At 42.2% G+C, this 21049-nt stretch overlaps 3 protein-coding genes across 3 annotated transcripts in view; 1 reads left to right on the top strand and 2 right to left on the bottom strand.

The window, feature by feature from the left end:
• dnah1 (dynein, axonemal, heavy chain 1) overlaps nucleotides 1–5301 on the bottom strand; it is a 32606-nt gene extending 27305 nt beyond the window's left edge. Inside the window, exons 1-15 of the mRNA XM_056405003.1 lie at nucleotides 5176–5301; nucleotides 4460–4633; nucleotides 4274–4355; nucleotides 3938–4112; nucleotides 3512–3662; nucleotides 3261–3393; nucleotides 3005–3166; nucleotides 2631–2883; nucleotides 2338–2495; nucleotides 2009–2220; nucleotides 1365–1663; nucleotides 992–1142; nucleotides 710–903; nucleotides 342–567; nucleotides 47–166 (exon numbers count right to left, since the gene is read on the bottom strand). Of these exons, the coding sequence (XP_056260978.1) occupies nucleotides 47–166; nucleotides 342–567; nucleotides 710–903; nucleotides 992–1142; nucleotides 1365–1663; nucleotides 2009–2220; nucleotides 2338–2495; nucleotides 2631–2883; nucleotides 3005–3166; nucleotides 3261–3393; nucleotides 3512–3662; nucleotides 3938–4112; nucleotides 4274–4355; nucleotides 4460–4630 (2487 nt within the window). The 5' untranslated portion in view covers nucleotides 4631–4633; nucleotides 5176–5301. The remainder of the gene's footprint in view (nucleotides 1–46; nucleotides 167–341; nucleotides 568–709; nucleotides 904–991; nucleotides 1143–1364; nucleotides 1664–2008; nucleotides 2221–2337; nucleotides 2496–2630; nucleotides 2884–3004; nucleotides 3167–3260; nucleotides 3394–3511; nucleotides 3663–3937; nucleotides 4113–4273; nucleotides 4356–4459; nucleotides 4634–5175) is intronic.
• Nucleotides 5302–12687: 7386 nt separating this feature from the next.
• si:dkey-202e22.2 (netrin-4) lies at nucleotides 12688–17948 on the top strand. Its single transcript, XM_056396701.1, has 10 exons — nucleotides 12688–13247; nucleotides 13794–14284; nucleotides 14379–14699; nucleotides 15007–15133; nucleotides 15471–15659; nucleotides 15981–16197; nucleotides 16321–16448; nucleotides 16545–16613; nucleotides 16740–16910; nucleotides 17147–17948. Exons 1-10 carry the CDS (start codon nucleotides 13157–13159, stop codon nucleotides 17281–17283), a joined length of 1941 nt encoding a protein of 646 aa, XP_056252676.1. The 5' UTR covers nucleotides 12688–13156; the 3' UTR covers nucleotides 17284–17948.
• Nucleotides 17949–18065: 117 nt separating this feature from the next.
• On the bottom strand, nucleotides 18066–20555 carry chchd4a (coiled-coil-helix-coiled-coil-helix domain containing 4a). The gene is made up of 3 exons (XM_056396724.1): nucleotides 20379–20555; nucleotides 19798–19896; nucleotides 18066–19291 (listed from the first exon to the last, which is right to left on the bottom strand). Exons 1-3 carry the CDS (start codon nucleotides 20398–20400, stop codon nucleotides 18927–18929), a joined length of 486 nt encoding a protein of 161 aa, XP_056252699.1. The 5' UTR covers nucleotides 20401–20555; the 3' UTR covers nucleotides 18066–18926.
• Between the last annotated feature and the right edge of the window lie 494 nt (nucleotides 20556–21049).

The following is a 21049-nucleotide window of genomic DNA, read 5'->3' on the forward strand; positions in this document are numbered from 1 at the left end:
AATGACAGAAACATTCATCATTTCAATTCATCACTTCAATCCATACCTTGTAACTCTTGAGCTGTTCTGGGATTTGTTTCATCCATTCTCTCTTTTCAGTCAGTTCCTCAATGCTGTTGGGCATCTCCTGTAGCTTTCTACTTATAATGTTACACTTTTCACATGCCTACACACACAAGATTACAATGTTCAGAACACAAGTGACCAAAGGCAGGAAAAGGTCATTGTTAAGTTGAAGTAAATGTAGGTCCTGTGTAAAAATGATCAAAACACATCAATAAATGTTACTCACACAGTATATATAATGAAATATTTTTCTGGCCTCTTAACAAATGACTTACATCATCAACCTTCTTGCGTAGCTTCAGAGCCAGGTGACACAGCATTGCATTGGCTAAAGCCTTTCTTTTGCTGGAGAGAGCCTGACGTACAGTGTCTACACGGACAATAAATGGACCAATCACAATGTAGGATGGCAAGGAGTGTTGGATCTTTTCCATTTCTTTGAGATGTTGTTCCACCTCTTTCTTCACTTCTTGGGATGTCTGTTCAGCATGGGTATGAGAGCTGGAAGCAAAATAGAGACAGAAACGAGGAATTATTCAGAGGAAAACATTGATTCCATCCAGAGAGGACCATAAATCATGTCCCTACACTTGTGACAGGGAGTTGTGAGACCTCAGATATGTAATTTTAAATACAAACTTACTTGAGAAGGGTGTCTATGTCCAAGTTGTGTAGATCTAAATGCTCTTCATATTCAGTAGCATAAGCCCTGAGGGGGATGGCTGCTTGTATCAGTGCATTGCGGACCTTCTCTCGCTGCTCAGTTACTTCTGGTTCCCACAAATTCACTGACTCCAGTAATGGATCATCACCAATAAACAACTTCTGCATCACAAACTTGCATGAACAAGAGAGAAACAGTTAAATCCTTTTTCATTTTTAATTTAATGCTATGTGACTAAGGTGACTGCATATTTAATTTTACCTTATCAAGCTGGGGTACATTGTACGTTGCCAAAATGCTCCTATCAAACAGGTTAACAATAGACGTCTCAAAATTCTCCAGCGGTGTGCTGTACTGAACCCCATTCTGGTCCAGAACCAAGTCCACCAGGAACAGAGGGTTCTTTTTTGGCCTAGATATGGACAATGGAGTAATATTATCAACACAATGCTAAATATTCAACACAGTAATAGGTTATGTCTTGCTTACTGTCACTCATTAAAACTGAACTAAGTATATAAAGTATGTAAGACAATATTGACGCGTATGAGAACAAAAGTGTGTGATGTTTATAACCATGTGCATGTAGGCCCATGTGTGTTTATACTACATGTGCAAGTGTATGTTGTCCTACTTGTACGGACTAGTGATAAGGTCACTCCCCCAGACCAGGTCCTGAGGACATGTCAGCACACTGTGGCAGGCGTCCAACACAAGGCGAGTCAGGCTGACCAGCGAGTTCTGCACAAGGTGGCGCAGGGAGTCCTGCATTCTGAAACGCACGACACCCATTAGTCCGTATAGCCTGGACATTTTGTACATATCCCAGTGAGACTCGTTGACGTTGTATGAGCCCTTGCCAATATTTCCCAGGTTGGAACGGATGCTGTTGCTCAGCGTGTTCGTCCATGACTCCCGAAGAAGCAAGCTTATCTGAAGAGGAAAAAATTTGATGTTTCTTTATTCATGGAAGTCAGGTGTCTTTTATTTCTTCATGGTTTGCTTCTCTGGTAATTCCCAGTTAACATCAGCCACAAAATGTAACCACTGACAAATTTAAATGAATTGGATTTGTACACACTAACGCTTTAGAAAAAATAGAAGCCTTAAATCTGCAGTTAAAGTTGATCATGATCAAATTTTATCAAATTAGTTGATCATGAATAAGCTACACTTTGTTTAAGCAAACTATGCATTCACCTTTTTATTCAAAGAAAAAACATTCTATCTTTCCTACCTAGTAATGGCAGAAGAAAAGCTACCATGATACTACAGTACCTTAGTATGTATTTGAGTCTGGATGACCTCAAACTCATCCAGTTGCAGCGGTTTGGTCAAGGTGACATTGAACAGCCTCATGGTTGCTACCTTGTTACACTCAGACCTTACTTCAGATAATACACAGATCACTTCTGGCTTTCTCAGCAGGGAGCGGAAGACAAATACAGCTTGGTTCTTCTTATAGTCAAAGTGAGGAATTGGAATGCACCCTGTAAGTAAAGCAACCCAGTATTTAGATTCTGAGGTGAATACCATGTTTTGGCTGCAAATAGTTTAATCTTGACTCCAATGACTTAAACAAATGTATAAAAGGCCAACTGGCTCACCTTTTTGTGGTAGATGCTCAGGGTCCTTCTTTGGCTGGGTGATGTGTGAAAACTCCTCTGAATTGCTCATCACAACTTTGTCAAAGGTCATGCAGTTCATAGTACGGTAATATTCCAGTTTGACCTCTTTCTCCAAGTCCCCTATACACTTCTCAATACTGCAAAGATAATATTGGCTTCATTCACCTTTTATTAGTTAGTTTACATTTTCAATTCTGTGAGCCCTCTTATAAATCAGGCAATACTGAACAAGGGGGAAGTTATAGCAGTAATATGAAACAGACATTACTTACATTTCCAGCCTGAGCCCAGGGGTTGAAAGGGCTTTTTTCATATACTGCAGACTGTGGGTATCAAGAGATGGCGTTCCCTTCCAGATAGGCATGCAGTCCACAGACAAGTGGTAGAAGAGCAGGGCCTCTGTATTTTCCCTCAAGCGTAGGGCAAACTGAATCCGTTCAACAAAGACACGTGGGTCCTCAGCAAAGAATAACAGTCTGATCCTGGGTACCCAGTGCTCAGTGCCTGGTAGCAAAGGGTTTACTCCTATGCAACAGGGGGACAGGGAAGGCATACATGACATAACATGACAAACAGAGGGTTTTAGAGACAAGAACAAATAATGAGACAATACTGTCTTATTATGGCACAAAGAAATAAAACAAACCAGGAAATTTGCTATTTTTGTGTCCTTCGTTTAGAATAGGATTTCCTTCCTCATCTGACACTTGGTGAACCTTGTGCACCAGGTACTGGCATTTGTCTCTACTGTAGTCAAGAACCCCAACTAAATGCCAGCTGTACTCCAAGCAGGAGCTTTTGGTGTCCTCTTCAAAAGAGAGAGAAGAGAGTAACCATTAAAGAACAGAAAGTAATGTCAATGTTTATTCTGTTTACACTCTATATTGCTGAGGACATCTTACCAGAAGAAGTACTGTTATCTGTAGGCAGCAGTGCTTTTGCAGGGATAGGTTTTTGATCAGGTGATCCTTCAGCTTTGCCCAGGGCAAGCCAGTCTTCTGGAGTCCAGCAGTCATACTCCTCATTGTCAAATATCTAAGGGAGACACACGGGAAAGATAAGTGTGGCGTGGTACTGAACCCCAAAATGTTGGATATAATGGTAATTGGGAACCAAAATGCCTCAGACAGCATTGCAGCAGTAACTGGCTCACCTCCAGTGGGAGACAGGGGGATACATGATTGTCTGATGTTGTCACATCCTCATCACTACTCCTCGGATTTCTTGGCATTATAAGATTGGAGTCTATGCCTTTTTCTGCCAGGAGCTGTTCAAAATCTAATTTCAAGTATTCCCTTCGACGTCTGCAAGAAAATAATATAAAACAGTATAAATAAGACATAACAAAAGGCAGTTAAACTAATTGATGAACCCCACTACCAGCTAATGTGCAGTATGAGAAAATTGCTACATATCCACTGTATGTTAAAAGTTCAGTGTCTTACTCACTCTTATGTGACCAGTGAATCTGGTCCTGCAGTATATAGAATAGGCTCACTACAGGGCATGCAATAAGCTGAAAGCTTCACAAATTAAGTGTCCTATTTTGTTATACACGGTGCACACAAATAGCACAAACCTTTCTATCGCTAACTTGCGAGGTATCTGGCCAGGAATGGTTTGATAGGGTAACTGGACCTTAGGTGTATCTCCATGCCTGCAGAAGTAAGGATTCTGAGATAGCTGTGAGATAGGTCCATGGTAATCCTTATCAACAAACTTGTACTGGTCAGATGAAGTCTTGACTGTTGTAACTATGGAAAACCATGCAGAAGGGCAAAGATTTTACAAAACATTAAACATTTTTTCAGCAGAGCATAATATGCGCATCTTACCAATGCAAAAGTTGGCACATCAGAAATACTAGAAATTCTTAAAACATCTGCATGCCGAAAAATGTCATATAGTATCTCACCTTTTGGTGTGTTGTACTCACTTAACTGAAGGTTGGATTGGCCCTGTGACCTTTGCTGGATTTTAGGTCCAACTGTAAGAAACTAAAAATAAGTTTAGATCAGAGCAAGAAGCTTTGTTCCTTGCATGGGTTTCATAATAAAACCTCTGAATTAGCATCAAATACATGAGCTTATGTGTTTTTTACCTGGAACCCGGGTGTAATATCTTGTGAGTAGAGGCCCTCCTGTTCATTCAGAGAGCATTTCCTGATTAAATGGAGGCGCCTGTGACTTTGAGTTGGGAGCCTGGGCTCTGGAGGTTTGCTGGGAGGATATGGCACGAGTGCCCCAAAATAAGGCGTAGTTTTGCCCTCCATCTTCTAGCAGAATAAAATAATTTATGTAAGAACAAAGTATACTCGATTTTAATTTCCTGGTGGTAGCCTACGTACTTTTTAAATAAACTGTATTTCTAAATGTAATACATTGATGAAAACTCATCAATCAAATAAAAACATATGAATTCGGTTTTTGGTTTCAAACTAAAATAATGATAAAAAGCAGTTGCCAAAAACTTATAAAGGACCATTTTGGTCTGCTTATAATCGGATAATCAGTAATTCATTTGTAATTTAAAAACGAATGACTGATAATGCGATGATACCCAGACCACCAAGACTGTTTATGACCCGGGAGAATCAAACACCTAACGTATATAAGGAGAGCAGGTGATATACTAAAGGTTTTTGAGCTAACCTTAACAACACTTTATTGGGTCAGTGTACATAGCTACATATAGCTACCGTTAAACGCAACGTTTGCATTCACCAAATCACTTGTCTGAATGGTTACAAACAAGTAGCCTATGTAAAGTTTGTTACTTTAATTTAGCTACCAAAAGACAACAGACGTTTGGACATACCTCAGCTTAAATGTAGTCACAAGTTGTAACGCTCATTTTAGGTACAATGTATATAACTTTTGGTGAAATACTGGCTAGCTGAACGGTTAAAATCTCAGTTTCCAAGCGTAAGGACATAAACGTCAGACGCGGCAACGGTTGCCAGGGAGATGCATAGCTCCGCCTACGGTGTTGTGTCACAGTCCGTTCCCCCGTCAGGCATTACTTCCCTCCAATTACAACTGTTTTTCGTGTGTTTTATGATACTTTATACATGTACTACATTTCAGAGGGAGATATTGTACCGTTTTACTGCACTATATTTCTGTCACATAAAGGTTGTGAAAGCTCTTGGGTTTGTAAATTCAGATTTTAAACAAAAAATGTGATCAGTTTAAAAAATAAATGCATCGTTATAGATGAAAGTAGCTAATAGTATTCCTCCAGCAGCTACACCATGAAAGCAAATACAATGCAATAATAGGTTGCCATATGTTATATGGGCTATTTTCCTGCATAATAAGCACTTTTGATACTTAAAAGCAGGCAACATTTTACTGTTAATACTTAAATACCTAAAGATTTTAAGATTTTCTTGTGTTTTGAAATTTCAATATTGCTACTTTTGCTGAAATAAAGTTCTGAATACTTTCCTTGCATCTGGTAAGGGAAGAATAAAGGCAGTCAGTGGTGTTTTAGTGCATAATGAGTGAAATCGTTTCTCATTAAGGATACTCCCAATCCCTAAATCCTACTGTCCACTAATTTACACATCTGAATAACTGCTGGATGAAAGCGGTTGTAGATGAAACAAAGTTGTAGCTCAAAAAGTTAAATATCAATCCATATCTCAGATATATTGAGCATCTTGGACAGTGATTCTCAAAGCTGTGAGTAAATGTATAGGTAACCACCAGAGAAATTTCACATGACATTGTTCTCCACAGGTAAACACTGTTACACTCATATCCCATGCTGTTCCTGGTGCAGATAGTGATGGTAATGGCAGTAATGATAATCTAATGGAATTTGATTGGAATGCACACGTTCCTGTGCTGGAATTTGAAATCTCTTTCTTTCACACTCAGGACAGCTCAAATGTGTCCATAACGGGAAAAACCCCATTGACCCATGCGATCCCCACACTCCTGGGTCACAAGGGCATCATAACCTCGTCTGTTTCCCATGGTAGATCAGAGGCATCATGCACTGCAGCCCCTGCTCCTGCCCCTGGCCTCTTCAGTTGAAACCCATCAGAGCAGCCTGAGATTGGGTAGCCAAGCACAAATGAATAGTCTCATGTGTCTGAACCCTCACGTGTCACTTGTGAAGGACATACTGCCACGCTGATAGGGATAAATTAAGGTTGAGAGGGGATTGGAGAGTAGCTGAGGTATAGGCTAGTAAAAATTAAATCTGAGGGCACAGGAGTTCTTGTGCTTGGCTGTGGCAGGGATCATGAGAACAAGGGGGTCAGAGGTGACCTACTGTACATCACTGTACTCAGCTCTGTGAGAAGGCCTTTGACAAAATGCTTTACAGTGGAGCCAAAGAGCGAAGGTCACATACACAGAGTGACTTGATATGGATACTATTGACACTACAGTTTTGTGCAGCACTGGCTCATTACTCAAGATGGGCCTATTGAAGTGTTTCATAAGAGGCCTTACGCTTCATTGGCTTCCCCTCAATTGAGCTCAGTCCCAAAACAATGACCTCACCCTATGAGGAAGCCTAAACCAAATGAAAGACTTCCCCAAGGGTCTAAATAACCCACATCTAATAATGACATTATCATATCAGAGTGGCCTGAAATCATCCTGACCACAGCAGTGTATTAATCACTAACACATGCCTAATGCCATTGACTGAATCAGTGAGGAGATCCAGGCCAGAGAGGTTTCGAAGAAAACCACACGAGAACCACAAGTCTCTGAAGAGGTGGTGGTCTCCTACCAATGTTTGGTTGTCAGTACTGCAACCATCTCTGGAGCCAGGAGCCCACCATGGTGATGGGACTTGATTGGACAGATGTGGAAGCTTTGTTACAGCTTTGATCCACCCTGTACTCGTCTGTCTCTCCCACAATGCCTCACTCCTTGTTCAAACAGTCCAGCAGCAGATAAATGCTGATATGAAAGATCTGGCTTAACATCAACCATTAAAGAACATCAATATTAGTCACTTACATTCACCCAGATGTGTTATCCATCCTCTCCCCTCTTTATCTACTTCTCTTCTTCCTTCTCTACTACTTTTACAGTATTGGGATGTTGAGAGGGTCATGCTTTTGTGAATGTAACTCCCATTTTACACTAATGACATCAGCATGTGCTGCTAACTTTAGCTCCTCCTGAGGGCCAGATGTTGGCTGATAGGATCAAACACGTGCTATCCCCTTCTCACTGTCACATTGTTGGGCAAGCGAGGAAGGTTTAGCGGTCACACATATTCCTACATACCTCTTTTCTCTTGCAGAAGCCCATAATCCAGCTACGAATGTGGGCACACCCTTACGTTACTGTGCAATTTTATTTTCACATTTGCACACAGGAGTGGAAACATGCATGTAGTAGCATGCTGTAGTTTCCCGCACAGTTTCGTTAGACTTTCTTATATTAATATTAAAAAAATAAAAACATGAAGGGATCATTTGCTGCAGAGCTATAAAATGTTCTTTACACCTACCACTAACAACATAATACCCATCACTACACACCATTTTCAAAGTGCTTTTTCTCTTTTAAAGGTAATCTGATCTGTTGTGATCTGATCTGAGTGACAGTGCTACTGTGGCCAATGAACATCACTGGTTTCATAGATGAAACAGAATCACCATGAGGGCAGCATAAGTCACGTTAACATCATGGTGCTTTGTCACTGTGCATTTTACGAGAGCAAAGCAGAAACCAGCAATAAATGTATGAGGCTGCCTCCATGCAGATTTGATTTCTGACTTTGCCCGGTCATGTGAGGTACTGTTGTTTAACTGTGACCCTTGTGTTTGGCCATAGCATGAAGTTGCCGTCATGGGTTGGGTGAATCACAGGTGGACTCTTGGCATGCCAATAAAGGCATGTTTAATGAGCTGAGAAGGGCCTCAAAGCAGCAAAGTAGCCAGACATGAGAGACACACTCGAACCCCCAACCTGCGGCCCGGGACAAACAGCTGCATTTGATTTTTCCTCTCATTTGCTCCATCTCTCAGAATGACTTTTAGGAGGGGAACCAAAGTCAGACACCAGGGGTCATAAAGATATTCAACATAGTGGGAGAACCACCGTAATGTAGAGTTTTAAAAAAGTAACTAAAACTGTGTATTTTTGCAATGTAAGCATTATGTTTTTGGCTGTCTGCATCTGACTTATGTTATTCTTCAAAAAGTGCCCAGTACTCATCCTCACCTCCCTGGGCTGACCTCTGACCAACAGCACCCTTGATGTTCATTAGCTTTGTCCTGCTGTTTACATTTGATATGTCGTTTTAATAAAGTGCCAAATTACTAGTTCCTTTGAGTCCATTGATGTTTTTTGAGACAGTTAAAATAAATTGTTATGTAAGCCAAGTCAGTGTGCTTTATCTATGTGGGTGTGCAAATATGAGCTGGACGAATAAGAAAGCACTGAGTTGAATCTGTAACACATGTCTGTGTGTATTTTTGTGGTAGAAAACCATTGTGTGTGCTGGCATTCCAATTTGTTTATGTGAGTGGGCGATGGAAAGCCAAGAAAGAGTTATCAGGAAATTGTGTCTGTGTTTGTATGTGTACATCTTCATGTCAGTGAACACAAAAGTAAATCTTGAGCTTGTTAGATGATAACATCATAAACATATATAAATAAGTCAGACAGGGACACGAGATTGAGGGAGCCACTAGTGGGAGTGTGTCTGTTTGCAAGTGTGTTTCTGGGTGGGAGGTTAACTTGTTGTCCTATACTGAACAGGAGTTTCAGCTATAAATAAGTCATCACCACTCAAATGAAGCCTGCTCAAGTGAGCCACTCTTTAACATTCCCGTCATTCCTCCTCGTTAAGCATTAATAAAAAAATAAATGGAAACAGTTCTGCATAATTTCCCGTCACATACACATATGTAAGAGTTTATGACCATAACTCCTCCCTGAGCAAACACCCACAAATCCACACATAAGCTCACAGATGCACACATTATTGGTTTGGCAATGGGCCCGAGTGCTTCACAGAGGCCTTGATTTGTCATCCTACCTCATCTGGCCTTTATCAGTTTCTGGTCTGACAGCTTAATCAGTGTCATTCATTCTCTCACATCAAAGAGGAACCATGCAATCTAAACCTATCATGCTAGCACATAAGTACACACACACATGATGGATCTGCACATGCACATGGGAACAGACTAACTTTAAACTGCCTCTCATCTTATCAAAAAGCCCCGAATGACACAACGATCATGACAACAAATATCAGCAGCGAATGGTCAAGCTCATAAATTACAGTAAATAAAAGTAACAGACTAATTCAGACAATCCTAGAGAAATACAGTCATCTCTTTTTGTTTATTTATCTATTTATTGGACTTGAACTGTAGACCTTTGCAGTTGACCTGTAACCTTGACCTTTTAACCTCAAGCTATGTTAACTGGTGGTTTTCAAGGTAAAGTATTTAGGAAGACTTACTTGTATGATCTTCAATAGAACAGCTGTCTAAGCTAGAATTTCCTGGAACTATAAATCCGACATCAGGACTGTGTATTTTACACTGTAGCTACATGTATGAGTCTTTCTCCAAAAATTCAACAGGATAATTAACTCTGACCTCACTGCTTAACTCAAGCACACCCTATTAAGCATGGCATTTACTGGTTGCTCTTGCGGCCAGTGGATAACGTCATATGAGATCCTACTGTGTGTCACTATAGTTTTCTTAACAAAAAGAAATGGAGACTTTTAATTTAGACTGGCATAGGATTGACTGTACCAAATCCACATACCATACCCTAAGATTAGTATTTAGAGAAACAAATCAAGGCCTGGCCAATCGGGCCTACATGCAGTAAAGTCATGTAAGGAAGCAGCTTAATCCTCTTCATTCCTGGAGGAACATATGAGCTGACATGTAGAACACAAAGACAGAGACGACATGGAGGGAGAAGGAGATGGAGAGGTGCAGAGTGACACCATGTGCTTGACACACACATGTATGAGCAGCCTAGACAAACACTGAGGATTATTAAGGGTGGGAAGGGGGGGTCCCTGTTTGTCTGAGCCTGACTCTCTAACCCCCGGCCCCCATTAAGCCCTGAAAATGAGAGAAAGAGGAGCAATTAGAGAGGCAGTCATGGGGCAGGTAGGAGATCCCTGTGACCTTTCTTGGTTGGTATTTGACCTCTCATAGCTGGGGGGCATGATGAAGATGTATCCTGAACAGCGACAGAATGGATTTGCTGAAACTTGGGGGGGGGCATTTTTCCTTAAGCATTTTGAATGAAACGTGTTGCGGTGTGCGATTCTGTTGTTTGTCCTCCTTGATAAACAAGCACTTTATTGGCTGTGGGCAGCTCTGCATTCCAGTGTCACAGAAAATTACCCTTAATTACAATTTAGTCAATTAAGAATCCAATGTGTTTTGCTTATTGAAGCTAAAATGAGAAACCAAACACAGTTAACTTGCACTTGAACTGGCTGCTCGTAAAAATGTTTTATGGCTCTGGTCTGCAAACCTGGACCTCAAATCCTCAGTGGCTTACATTTACTGAAACTTACAATTTTGCAGTCTTTGTTACTAAAAAATCAGTCACATACAGTATGAACTTCCCCCTGACCCAGCCTGATTTTGTCAATGAAGGCAAAACCGCAGCTGGGCCACACTTACAGTGTGACTCTATGTTTTATCCATTACCCTTCCTTCTCAAACTCACAAATGCACACAGGAACCTGTGAGAAGATGTGGATCTCATTTCCATGTGTCCTGGTGAGCCAGAACCGAGTCTAAATCAGCCAGAAGCTCTCCGTATGCCACTAACATTACCAGATAACGGCAAATCCCTCATAAATGGCATTACCCTAATCTTCCATGAAACTGTTCTTAACATATACGGCACCGCTGGAGTGAGACGAAAGGAGAAACTGAGATGCGTGAAGATGAAGGAGAGCCTCTGGGGTTTTATTGTGTGGAGGCCTGCCAGACACTATAGCTGGTGTTAGAGTGGAAAGCAGGAGGACAGAGAGATGAAAGCAACGACCGGGGAGGGGTGAACAAAGACAAATGTACAACAGATAAAGATGGAGTGATATATGAGGTGGAGAAGGCATAAAAAACTTTAACAGCAAGATCCTTTCAAAACCATTACAGATGGACAAATTTCACATTAATAAGGACTGATATCTGGGACAAAATGATGTGAGTAATCCGCTGCTGGCTGCTCCTAAAATGACATCATATTATATTTTCTGTCAGTACAAACACAACACAGATTATCATCATCACTGGCCCATATGCCTTTCCTTAGTAATTCTGTTTTTGTTCTCCACTCTGGGGAAAAGCAAGCAGAGCAGGCAGGTCTGTAAACAATTTGTAAGGCATTAAAGACATTTATGGAAACCAATCCAATTCTGTGCATCTATTCCAATTTTCTGAGCCCCTGTAATTGAAGTTGAGCCATAAAACTGAAGAGACATGGTGTTTATTCATAAACTCAGTGTGTGTGTGTGTGTGTGTGTGTGTGTGTGTGTGTGTGTGTGTGTGTGTGTGTGTGTGTGTGTGTGTGTGTGTGTGTGTGTGTGTGTGTTTGTGCCAGGAAGGGAAAACACATCAATCTCAGCAAAGGCTTGTACTTTTCCTGATGTGTGCGGTTAAAATATTTATAAAAGAAGGACTGTCATGTATCAGACCATGTGTTTATTATAATGAAGACTGGCAGAGTAATTTATCCAGTCAGGCAGACAGATGGGAGAAAGGCCCTTTTCTTGTCCGGCTCATTTGCATGAAACTCCAGGCTGTCAGATTCTTTTGGTGCCACAATGCGCCATCAAGCTGCAAATAACTGCACTGAGGACTATTTTTGTCTCCCTACTCAGGTTTCTTCCTGCTAGACTTCAAAGAGACCTGTAACTTGGAATTACTGCAGCAGAAAAACAGGAGAGCAGAGGCAGATAAACTAATTTCCTCGACCTGCTACGAGGCCCTGGTTAGTGGAGGGACCTTGTGTAGCTGGTATGCGCTGTGCGGCTGGTTCACATTAACTGCGTTGACGAGCCCCTGAAAGTTGCAAGTCTGTCCTCCTCTGCGCAGGATCTTTGACGGAGTCCTCATGGATGGATGTTTGCCAGACTGAAGAAAACATACATCTTCTCAGTCCAGGGTACTTTGGGTTTTTGTGTTGTTGCAGTACCACGTCCTCACACTGTGTGTGTGTGTGTGTGTGTGTGTGTGTGTGTGTGTGTGTGTGTGTGTGTGTGTGTGTGTGTGTGTGTGTGTGTGGGAGGGGGTGGGGAGAACCATGGATAAATAGAGCGCGCACTCGCCTCCTGTGCGTAAACGCGTACAGCACTAGACCTGGCTGGGGCACGGAGCTCACGGGTTGGCTGTGAATTAAAGGAAGTATTTGTATGAATGAATGATCATAGAAAAGGGCCGACTTTTCATTGTGCAAAATAGACGAGGACAAACTATCAAATGGAAACAAGCAACATTTGGTTATTATGTCAAACGTGGAGTATTAATTCTTGGACTCTCCAGTGATCTATATTTTGATTGCACAATCCACCTCTGTCAGAGAGATGTCCTAGCTGTCCTGGAGGATGTTTTGAACTTCTTTAGGATTTAAAAAAAAAAATTTTTTAAACATTATTTCTGCGAGGACATCGAATAAAGGCTCTTGAAATCATCTGGAAGCTTTGCGCATTGCGTAATTGGCAAAGAAATGCGCATGTTCTCTAGACAGGCTACAGATAATGTTGGGACTCATCTCTCCTGCAAGGCGTTTATCGCACCGTGTATGCTGTAAACACAGAAGAAACGAGGATGAGAGTGTCTAGTATGCTCGGGAAATGTCGGCATCAGATGCTGGTGGCGCTCTGTTGGCTGTTTGTGGTTGTGACGCGGAGCGGAGCAGGTGAGGAGCATCAACGTCGCAGTTACTGTTGATTCTGTTTCTCTGAATCAGTTGTGTCATTGTCACTGAACTCGCCTTCTCGTTTTTCCCTTTGTGCTTTGGCCATGCTACTGATTGAGCAGACAGTTGTGGTCACTTAACTGCGTCAAATATCCATGAGATTGATGACCTAATGGTGTCTTGCATGGTTCCTCATTTGCAGGTGACAGTGAATCTGTTGCTTCCTGCTGTCTAAAGAAAAAGCGTCAAACCTGTTGCAGATAAATTTGATAGTGTGGCTGCCTCGCGTCTTGGCATCACATGTAACCTAACCTCTTAATGGTATCCAGTGGGGAAAGTGCAGGATTCTGTGTCACATCAGAGCAGCAGCAGCAGCACAATGATCGGGTTAATTAAATATTCATGGAAAACACAATGAAGACTTTGGTGACTTGAATGCTTGTTCTTTCATGAAGACTTTTCAGTCACCAGATATGAAAACAGTGATCCACAAGTCCCTAACTACTTTCCACTTTTACTTTTTTTCTCTCCATCACCCTGTGTCAGTTTCCAGATGTGTGGACCATGCCTGTAGTCCACCCATAGGCAACCTGGCCAGCGGCAGGACCCTCACCACCCTCTCAAGCTGCTGTGGGAACAGTTCCCTCAACCACTGCCCTTGCCGCCATCCTCCCGTGACCCATCACCTCTACCCTGAGGACATTCACCCACCTGCTCAAATGACCGACGACCCTTTCTTGCATCCGGAGACCTGGTGGGCATCAGGTGCTGGCACCACCATGCAGGAGGAGCAGGATGAAATCCGGTTGGATTTGGAAACACAGTTCTGTCTGTCCCATGTGGTTTTGGTGTTCAGGTCGCCCCGGCCTGCTGCCATGGCCATTGAACGTTCAGCTGACTTTGGGAAGACCTGGGAGACTCTTAAGCTCTTTGCAAACAATTGCAGTGCAGAGTTTGGTTTGTCTGATGATTTTAGTCAGCCAGGGTCTTTGTGCACATCTCGTTACACTAGTGCTACACCCTGCAGAGGTGGCGAGGTACGAGAATATGCATGAAGATGTAATGTTTTATCTTTTAGCAGATCCGCAATGTTTGATTCTGTGCTGATTAGTGGTGTGTTTCTCTTCCCAGGTAATATTACGGACACTAGACCCAAGCATGGCTAAAACACTGGATCCTTACAGTCCAGAGGCCCTGGCCCGCCTTACCCTCAGTAACCTCCGCATCAGACTGCTAAAAGCTCAGACCTGTTCTGCACCTCTGAACCCCCCCACAGGACGGACAAGCCTCACAGCCTCAGCTCTAACCTCCACACCCACTACAGAAAACTCAGCCTCAGCACATTATGCTATTTATACTTTACTGGCCAGAGGAACCTGCCTGTGCCACGGACATGCTGAGCACTGTGTTCCATACAACAGCAGCCAAGACACCAGACAGGACAGTAACATGGTGAGTAGCTTTTTCCGTGCATGTAGGTGCATTTCAAAGTAAAAGAAGATACATAGACCTTGAGAGAAAATATGTCTGTCAGTTTTTGGATTGGCCTGTGCTCTGTTACAGATTTATAGAGCACAGGTGTCCAGATGTTAGGATCAGATGTTAAATGTACTCAATGATGGGAAAACTACCAGTTTAAAGGGCTTTGAATAGCTTGATTTACTCTTTACACCACCTGCCTGGATCTGTCTTATAGCTGTCTCCAGAGAGCAGATGTCTGTAACGTTTGTAACTGAGCAGCCCCAGATGTGTCTTACAGGTGTTTGGTAGGTGTCTGTGTACTCATCACACAGCAGGAGATCACTGTGAGAAGTGTGCCCCACTCTACAATGATCGTCCCTGGAGGCCTGCCAACGGTAGCAGCGGCGAGCCGAACCCATGCCAGAGTAAGTGACCACCAACAGGATTGCATAACTATTAGATCACTGAGTACAGTCAGTTTGCTGATAGAGAAAAGCTAGAGAAGAAATGAATGAATTAAATACTTACAATAGGTCTTATTAAGGTTCCATATAACAGCGCTTCAAACACAAGATGTGTTTGCGTTTTTAGATGAGCAATGCTTTCATTGCCCGACTAGACAAAAATCTAACACAGACTTATGATTTGTCTCTCGTCCATGTTCCCCGTTCACTTTCTCTTTCCTCCTCATCCTGATGTCCTCACTTCGTCTCTCTCTCCTCTCTCTAACTGCCATGACATCATACTCCTCTGTGACCCCAGAGTGCGAGTGCCACGGTCACGCAGACAGCTGTCACTTCTCTCAGCGGGCATGGCTGTCATCTGGTGGCACCAGCGGGGGTGTTTGTGATGACTGCCGACACAACGCTGTCGGGCGTCGGTGCCAGCGTTGTCGCCATGGCTACCACCGCCACCCATCCCTGCCCCTCAACTCCCCCCACGCCTGCACACGTAAGAAACAGAGAACAAAGGGTCACTTACTGATTCTATGGCGAATGTGATTTGAACCTGTCTGAAAAACAGAAGAAAAGAGGTCTCATGACTGGCCACTAGGTGTTGCCAGCTAAACCTGTGATATCTGTCCAACGTTTTCTTAATCTCAAAGGAAGAGAAGTTTGTGAATGAAATAGAGAGAATCAATACCATCAATGTCTTATAGCTCCATCTGCTGGCATATATCTGTAGTTTATAGTGCAAAATAAATCTTTCAGCAGCACACAGACCTGTATCTGTATCTGTATCTGTATCTGTGTCTGTGTCTGTGTCTGTCAGGCTGCCGGTGTGATCCACAGGGCTCTTTGCCTCCTCATCCTGGAGAGGAGGGACCCTGGTGCCACCCTAGGAGTGGGCAGTGCCACTGTAAATCAGGTGTAGGGGGCACAAGCTGCAGCCACTGCCTGCCCGGCTACTGGGGCTTTGGAGATGAGGGCTGTGAACCCTGTGTCTGCCCTGTCAGCTGTAATCCAACCACTGGGCAGTGTCTGGACAGGTAGCTGGATGCTTAACCTTTGGCCATATTTTTCACCAAACACTAAGGGAGCTGAATGTGCCAGTACAACAAGAATGGCTAATAAGGAACCTTAATGTCATATGCTCTATACTACTTCTGCAGCTACACAAATAATCAGGTGTTCAATGTGGCTGTTGGTGGAAAAATCCCTGATCTGGATCATATGTTCCCAATTGAAGAAGAGGTACAGTGGTCAAAGGAGCTCGCAGTCTCTGCTCTGCATTATACAGGTGAGTGTTGTGTCAGCTGACTTTGAAATGATGCTGTGTTGATCATTATGATGTTCATCTGCGTTGTAAGGATTAAAATTGTGGCATTGCACACAGGAAAGTGCAGCTGTAAGGAGAAGAAGCTGAGAAGTGTGTCTGACCTCTGTAAGACTAAACATGACTATGGTGAGAAATAAAATGTGCATTTCTCCTTTACAAACTAAACATTGAGCTATTCATTGGTCAATGTTTTAAAATGGCGTCTCAATGTTTGCTAACTCCCGACTGATCCACCTGTGTGGCCCATGACAGTGATCAAGGCCAGTGTGCTGTCTGCTCATGACAAAGGTAGCCACGCAGAAGTTCAGGTCAAAGTTCGCAAAGTCCTTCGATCAGGCCAGGTGACGCTGTACCAGGGGACAATCAGCATCTATCCTCTGTCCTGGACCAGCCGTGGCTGCACCTGTCCTATACTAAACCCAGGTAGGACCTATTCCAAACCTGACAAAGAAAAGGAAATGGTGGTATAGTGTATGAAACCCAGAATAACTGTTCTGTAAATGCACCAAGAGAAGCAGACGTAATCAGGAGGCTAAACATGATATACTGTAGGACTTAACGATATGCAAAAAACTATTTTGGCAGATATTGCAAGGAGTGCAATTTTGAATATTGCACTTGGCCACATCAATGTACAATATCTTACTTTTTCAAACTAGGAATGGAGTACCTGCTTGCAGGCCCGGAGGAGGCTGGAACAGGCCGTTTGCTGGTCACCATGCAAAGTGTAGTGGTGCCCTGGACACCTCGACTGGGTCTGCTTATATCAGAGGGCCTGACGAACAGATGTCCATGAGCGATATGATCCAAAACTGTGGGACACACTTGAGAGAATTTCAAAAGGACAGTCACGAGTCAGTGGACACTTCAGAGAAGGGACTGAAAATGGCTCGACAACACGTCATCAAAGGCAAATTATCCAAGAGGCAAACTTGTGGTCATTCTAGAAGAGAGGTACTCACCATGCGTGGGTGTGTAACACAAAATAAAAGACTGAAATAAATGTTTCGAGGTCAAATTCAACTGTCTGCAAGTGTAATGTACCTATAATTAAAGGCCTTGCCTGGATACAACATTGTTTTTTCACCATACGTACAGCAAATAGCCAGTTGTAAAGTTTGTCAGACTGAGTCTAACAAATCTGTTATTCAATCATCTTTTTTTTTTTTTTTTTTTTACCACCCAAGAGCAATGTACAGAAATAGTCATTTAGCTATACAGGAAATATGTAACAAGTAAAACTGTTTTTGTCAAATTGTGTTTCTTAAAAATTATTTTTCACTTTTGTTATAAATGGTAAATATAATTAATTCTGAAAGCTAGGGGGATTTGAAAAAATGCTATGAAACTATAACTTAACATACAAGCAATATAATAAGATAAGTGAAGGCTGTAAAACTGTGTGGTTGAAGGTTGTATTATGCAGAATCACTGATTGTTATACACAAACACTTGCAAATCTCCTAATCAATATTAGTTCAAACAAAACTCATGAAACTAAACACATGCGAAAAGACATATCACTGAGATGAGAGGTAGTTGTGCTTTGTCAATGGAAGGACAAAAGGAAAGTAGAAGTTGAGATTGTTCGACGATCATTTTAATTTTTGATAAATACCATCAAGTCCTTTAAGGCCTGAATGACATGAATGACACTGAATGGTGACCACAGCATCCAAACTGGAGACTCTAGACAGTGTTGAGACAACAAAAACATTTATGCAGCAACAGTTAAACGTGACAAACCACTTTGGTCTCAGCCAGATACAGTGTCAACCATCATTCATTAGACAACAGACGTAGATGGAGACCCTGAAGTTTCTACAAGATGTCTACAAACAGTTTAAAACATCTGTGTTAATATCAATGCGATGTCCACTGCAAAGAAGCTGTAACAGAAGCCTTGTTTTCTTACAGATTACATGTGTTTTGGTCTCTCAAGTGATGGAAAGCAAATGGATTCAACTGTTAAACTGTAAACTGCTCAGATTTCTGTCATACTGAACGATTAGTGATAAATCAGTGCTAAGTAATAATCCTGATCAATCGTCATTAACAGGACAACAAACATAATGAACTCTTCTGATTGACATGAGAACACGCAGCAAATTAATTAACCTATTGCATATAAAGTGAGTTTTTGAGCTAATGTCCCTGTCATTAAATCATATCATCCAATGATTTTTGAGTGCTCAGCAAATAAAGCAGCCTATACTTTTGTACATACGCTACGTTTTTCTGCATTAACAAAGTCACAAAGTCCTCCTCTGCTGGCCTTTGTAATTATTGCCCGTGAGTGTCAGAGCTGTGTCAGTCTAAGTCCTTTCTGTAGGCTTAAACAGGAGAAGCGACCAATCAGAGCTCCTCATGGCGAGTCATTTATACTGGGCAGTGCTTGCACACAGAGAACAAGAGCCTATGGATGATGAGTGATTGACCTTAGCTGGCAGCCTGACTGTCTGTTGGTGACACACTGTCAGATGAGAGATTTGAAGTGGACGGGGCAGCGTCAGTTTCAGGGGATAAGGCAGAGCCCTCAGTTGAGGCAACAGAGGCAGAACCAGGGTCAGACTCTGCTTGGCTGGAGCTTTCTTTATCCTCCTCCTGAGGATAGAGCTCAGGGTACTTCTGCATGCACTCCTGCATGTTACGGAAGTAGTCGATGCACTCTGAGCCCTTCACCTCTTCCTTACTGTAGTGAAAGCAGGAAAAGGCGTCTTTGAACTGAGAGCCACAAGGTCCGCTGGCCATGCCGCCCAAGCACGGGCAGTTCCAGTTGATGTCTCCATTAGGCAAGATCAAGCCTGAAGAAACAGTAAACCACACAACAAGAAGTCAGCAGAATTCCTTCATGAGTGACAGGAAAAGTCTGGTGATTTAGTATATTCTGATAATGTCAACAATCCCCATGCACTTTCTAGACTTCCCTGCCCTGTCTGTGGATCTCACCCCCCCAGCCAGGATTAAATAGTGTAATTGTTGGGGACTAGTTTCAGCTGCAGCTTCGGTGCCCAAGTATTTCCATAAGCATTTCCATTGCCGTATTTCCATAAGGGATTGAGTCAAATTAACTACAGTGTGTGTTTTCACAGTAATAAAGGGACATGTCATCAGTGTGGTTCACTGATGTGCTTTTAACAACAGTGGACTTCTTTGGCACAAAGGGCTACACAGACAATATTTGTGAGTAGGATTGATCCATAGTTGGTTTTGGTCTTTTGATGGCATACACTGACAGGTAACCAGACTCTGTCTTCAAGGAACCTTTGGAAGTCTAGTTCAGCTTTTCTAAAATAACTAAATGACTAACCTTGTTCCTCATATGGGTCGTTGGGGTCATCTGCAATCAGCTCAGCATTGCTGGGCGTCTCGTGGTCTTCCTTGGTCACAAAGATGATGCGATCTTTACCTTAAATAAGAAATACAGGAATTACAATAAATTCTTGAGTCAGAAGACCTGGTCGTGGACAATACGGTGTCATAATTTTGAAGTACAGAATTATGTTTTTCCATTGATACAACAAACACATAGTATTGGTTTACTGTTTGGTTGACAGTGACCCCGTTTGGTAGGTTTGGCTTGAGTTAACCTGCCCCACCGTCTGACAGCCTTATAACAGAGCCACCAGGATTAGAGCTAACCGTTTGACAACTCTCCCCAACTGTCACTTAGCTTACGTGACACGTTACTGCAGTGATTATTATGTAAAAGTACTACAATACCAAAAAACAATATGAACTCAGAGCCTTAATGCTGGAGGCTTAGCTTCCCTCGCAGCTAAGCGGTTAGCTAACCTATCGTGAGTTACCGCTGTTAGCCTAGCATGGTGGCTAACTCGGTGACATTGCTCAGACACAGACCGAAAATGAATGAAAGAGCACCGACATTACCTTCTTGCTTGCAGTACGACATGTTTGCGGGTGTTTCTGTCCGTCGAGTCTCGTCCTCTGTGCTAAAAGATCACCAGTGGGGAAGAAATTGGTCCACAACTGCGAGGATTTCATTTGACAAGCTACCCGGCGTCCAGCAGCACCGTTACCCCTGTGACCTGTCCACATGTGGGCGCACGATCATGACGTCACACGTCCTTTTTAAAATAATAAATAATAAACAATTTTACATTTAATAATTAAACTAAACAGTCTAATTAATTAAACAGTGAAATGACTACAACCGCTTACACATCTATAAAGATACTGAGTTAGTTAATACCTTCTTAAACTATATTTAAATAAACTGAACTTACATACATTTAACAATATTTTCCCATCTTAACTTAGTTTTACTAAGTTTTCTCATTTTTTCAATTTCTATTAAATTCATATGACATTCTGGAGCCTTAAGGCTAAACCTAACCACTTTACACACTCTACCAAAACTTGCACAGAACAAGCTGTTTCTTGTCTGTTATATCCCTCTAGATGTGAATCATTGCAGCCATATCTGTGTGCATGACAAACTACAGGAGATAATCACTGAGTCTAAAATTTACAAGGCTTCAGATTCTGATCATGTGAAGAGCCGGTAGATGAAAAGTAAATTTGGATGAAAACTAAAATGT

Source organism: Seriola aureovittata, chromosome 2, assembly GCF_021018895.1.
Source record: "Seriola aureovittata isolate HTS-2021-v1 ecotype China chromosome 2, ASM2101889v1, whole genome shotgun sequence".
Lineage (NCBI taxonomy): Eukaryota > Metazoa > Chordata > Actinopteri > Carangiformes > Carangidae > Seriola > Seriola aureovittata.

What these genes read in the sequence shown, in the direction of transcription:
- si:dkey-202e22.2 (XM_056396701.1), top strand. Translation starts at nt 13,157, where the DNA reads ATGAGAGTGTCTAGTATGCTCGGGAAATGTCGGCATCAGATGCTGGTG. An exon ending in TGTGACGCGGAGCGGAGCAG is followed by an intron (nt 13,248 to 13,793) that starts GTGAGGAGCATC and finishes ACCCTGTGTCAG; the next exon opens with TTTCCAGATGTGTGGACCAT. An exon ending in TAAGACTAAACATGACTATG is followed by an intron (nt 16,614 to 16,739) that starts GTGAGAAATAAA and finishes GGCCCATGACAG; the next exon opens with TGATCAAGGCCAGTGTGCTG.
- chchd4a (XM_056396724.1), bottom strand. Translation starts at nt 20,400, where the DNA reads ATGTCGTACTGCAAGCAAGAAG. An exon ending in GTCGTACTGCAAGCAAGAAG is followed by an intron (nt 19,897 to 20,378) that starts GTAATGTCGGTG and finishes TTCTTATTTAAG; the next exon opens with GTAAAGATCGCATCATCTTT. An exon ending in CGACCCATATGAGGAACAAG is followed by an intron (nt 19,292 to 19,797) that starts GTTAGTCATTTA and finishes CTGTTTCTTCAG; the next exon opens with GCTTGATCTTGCCTAATGGA.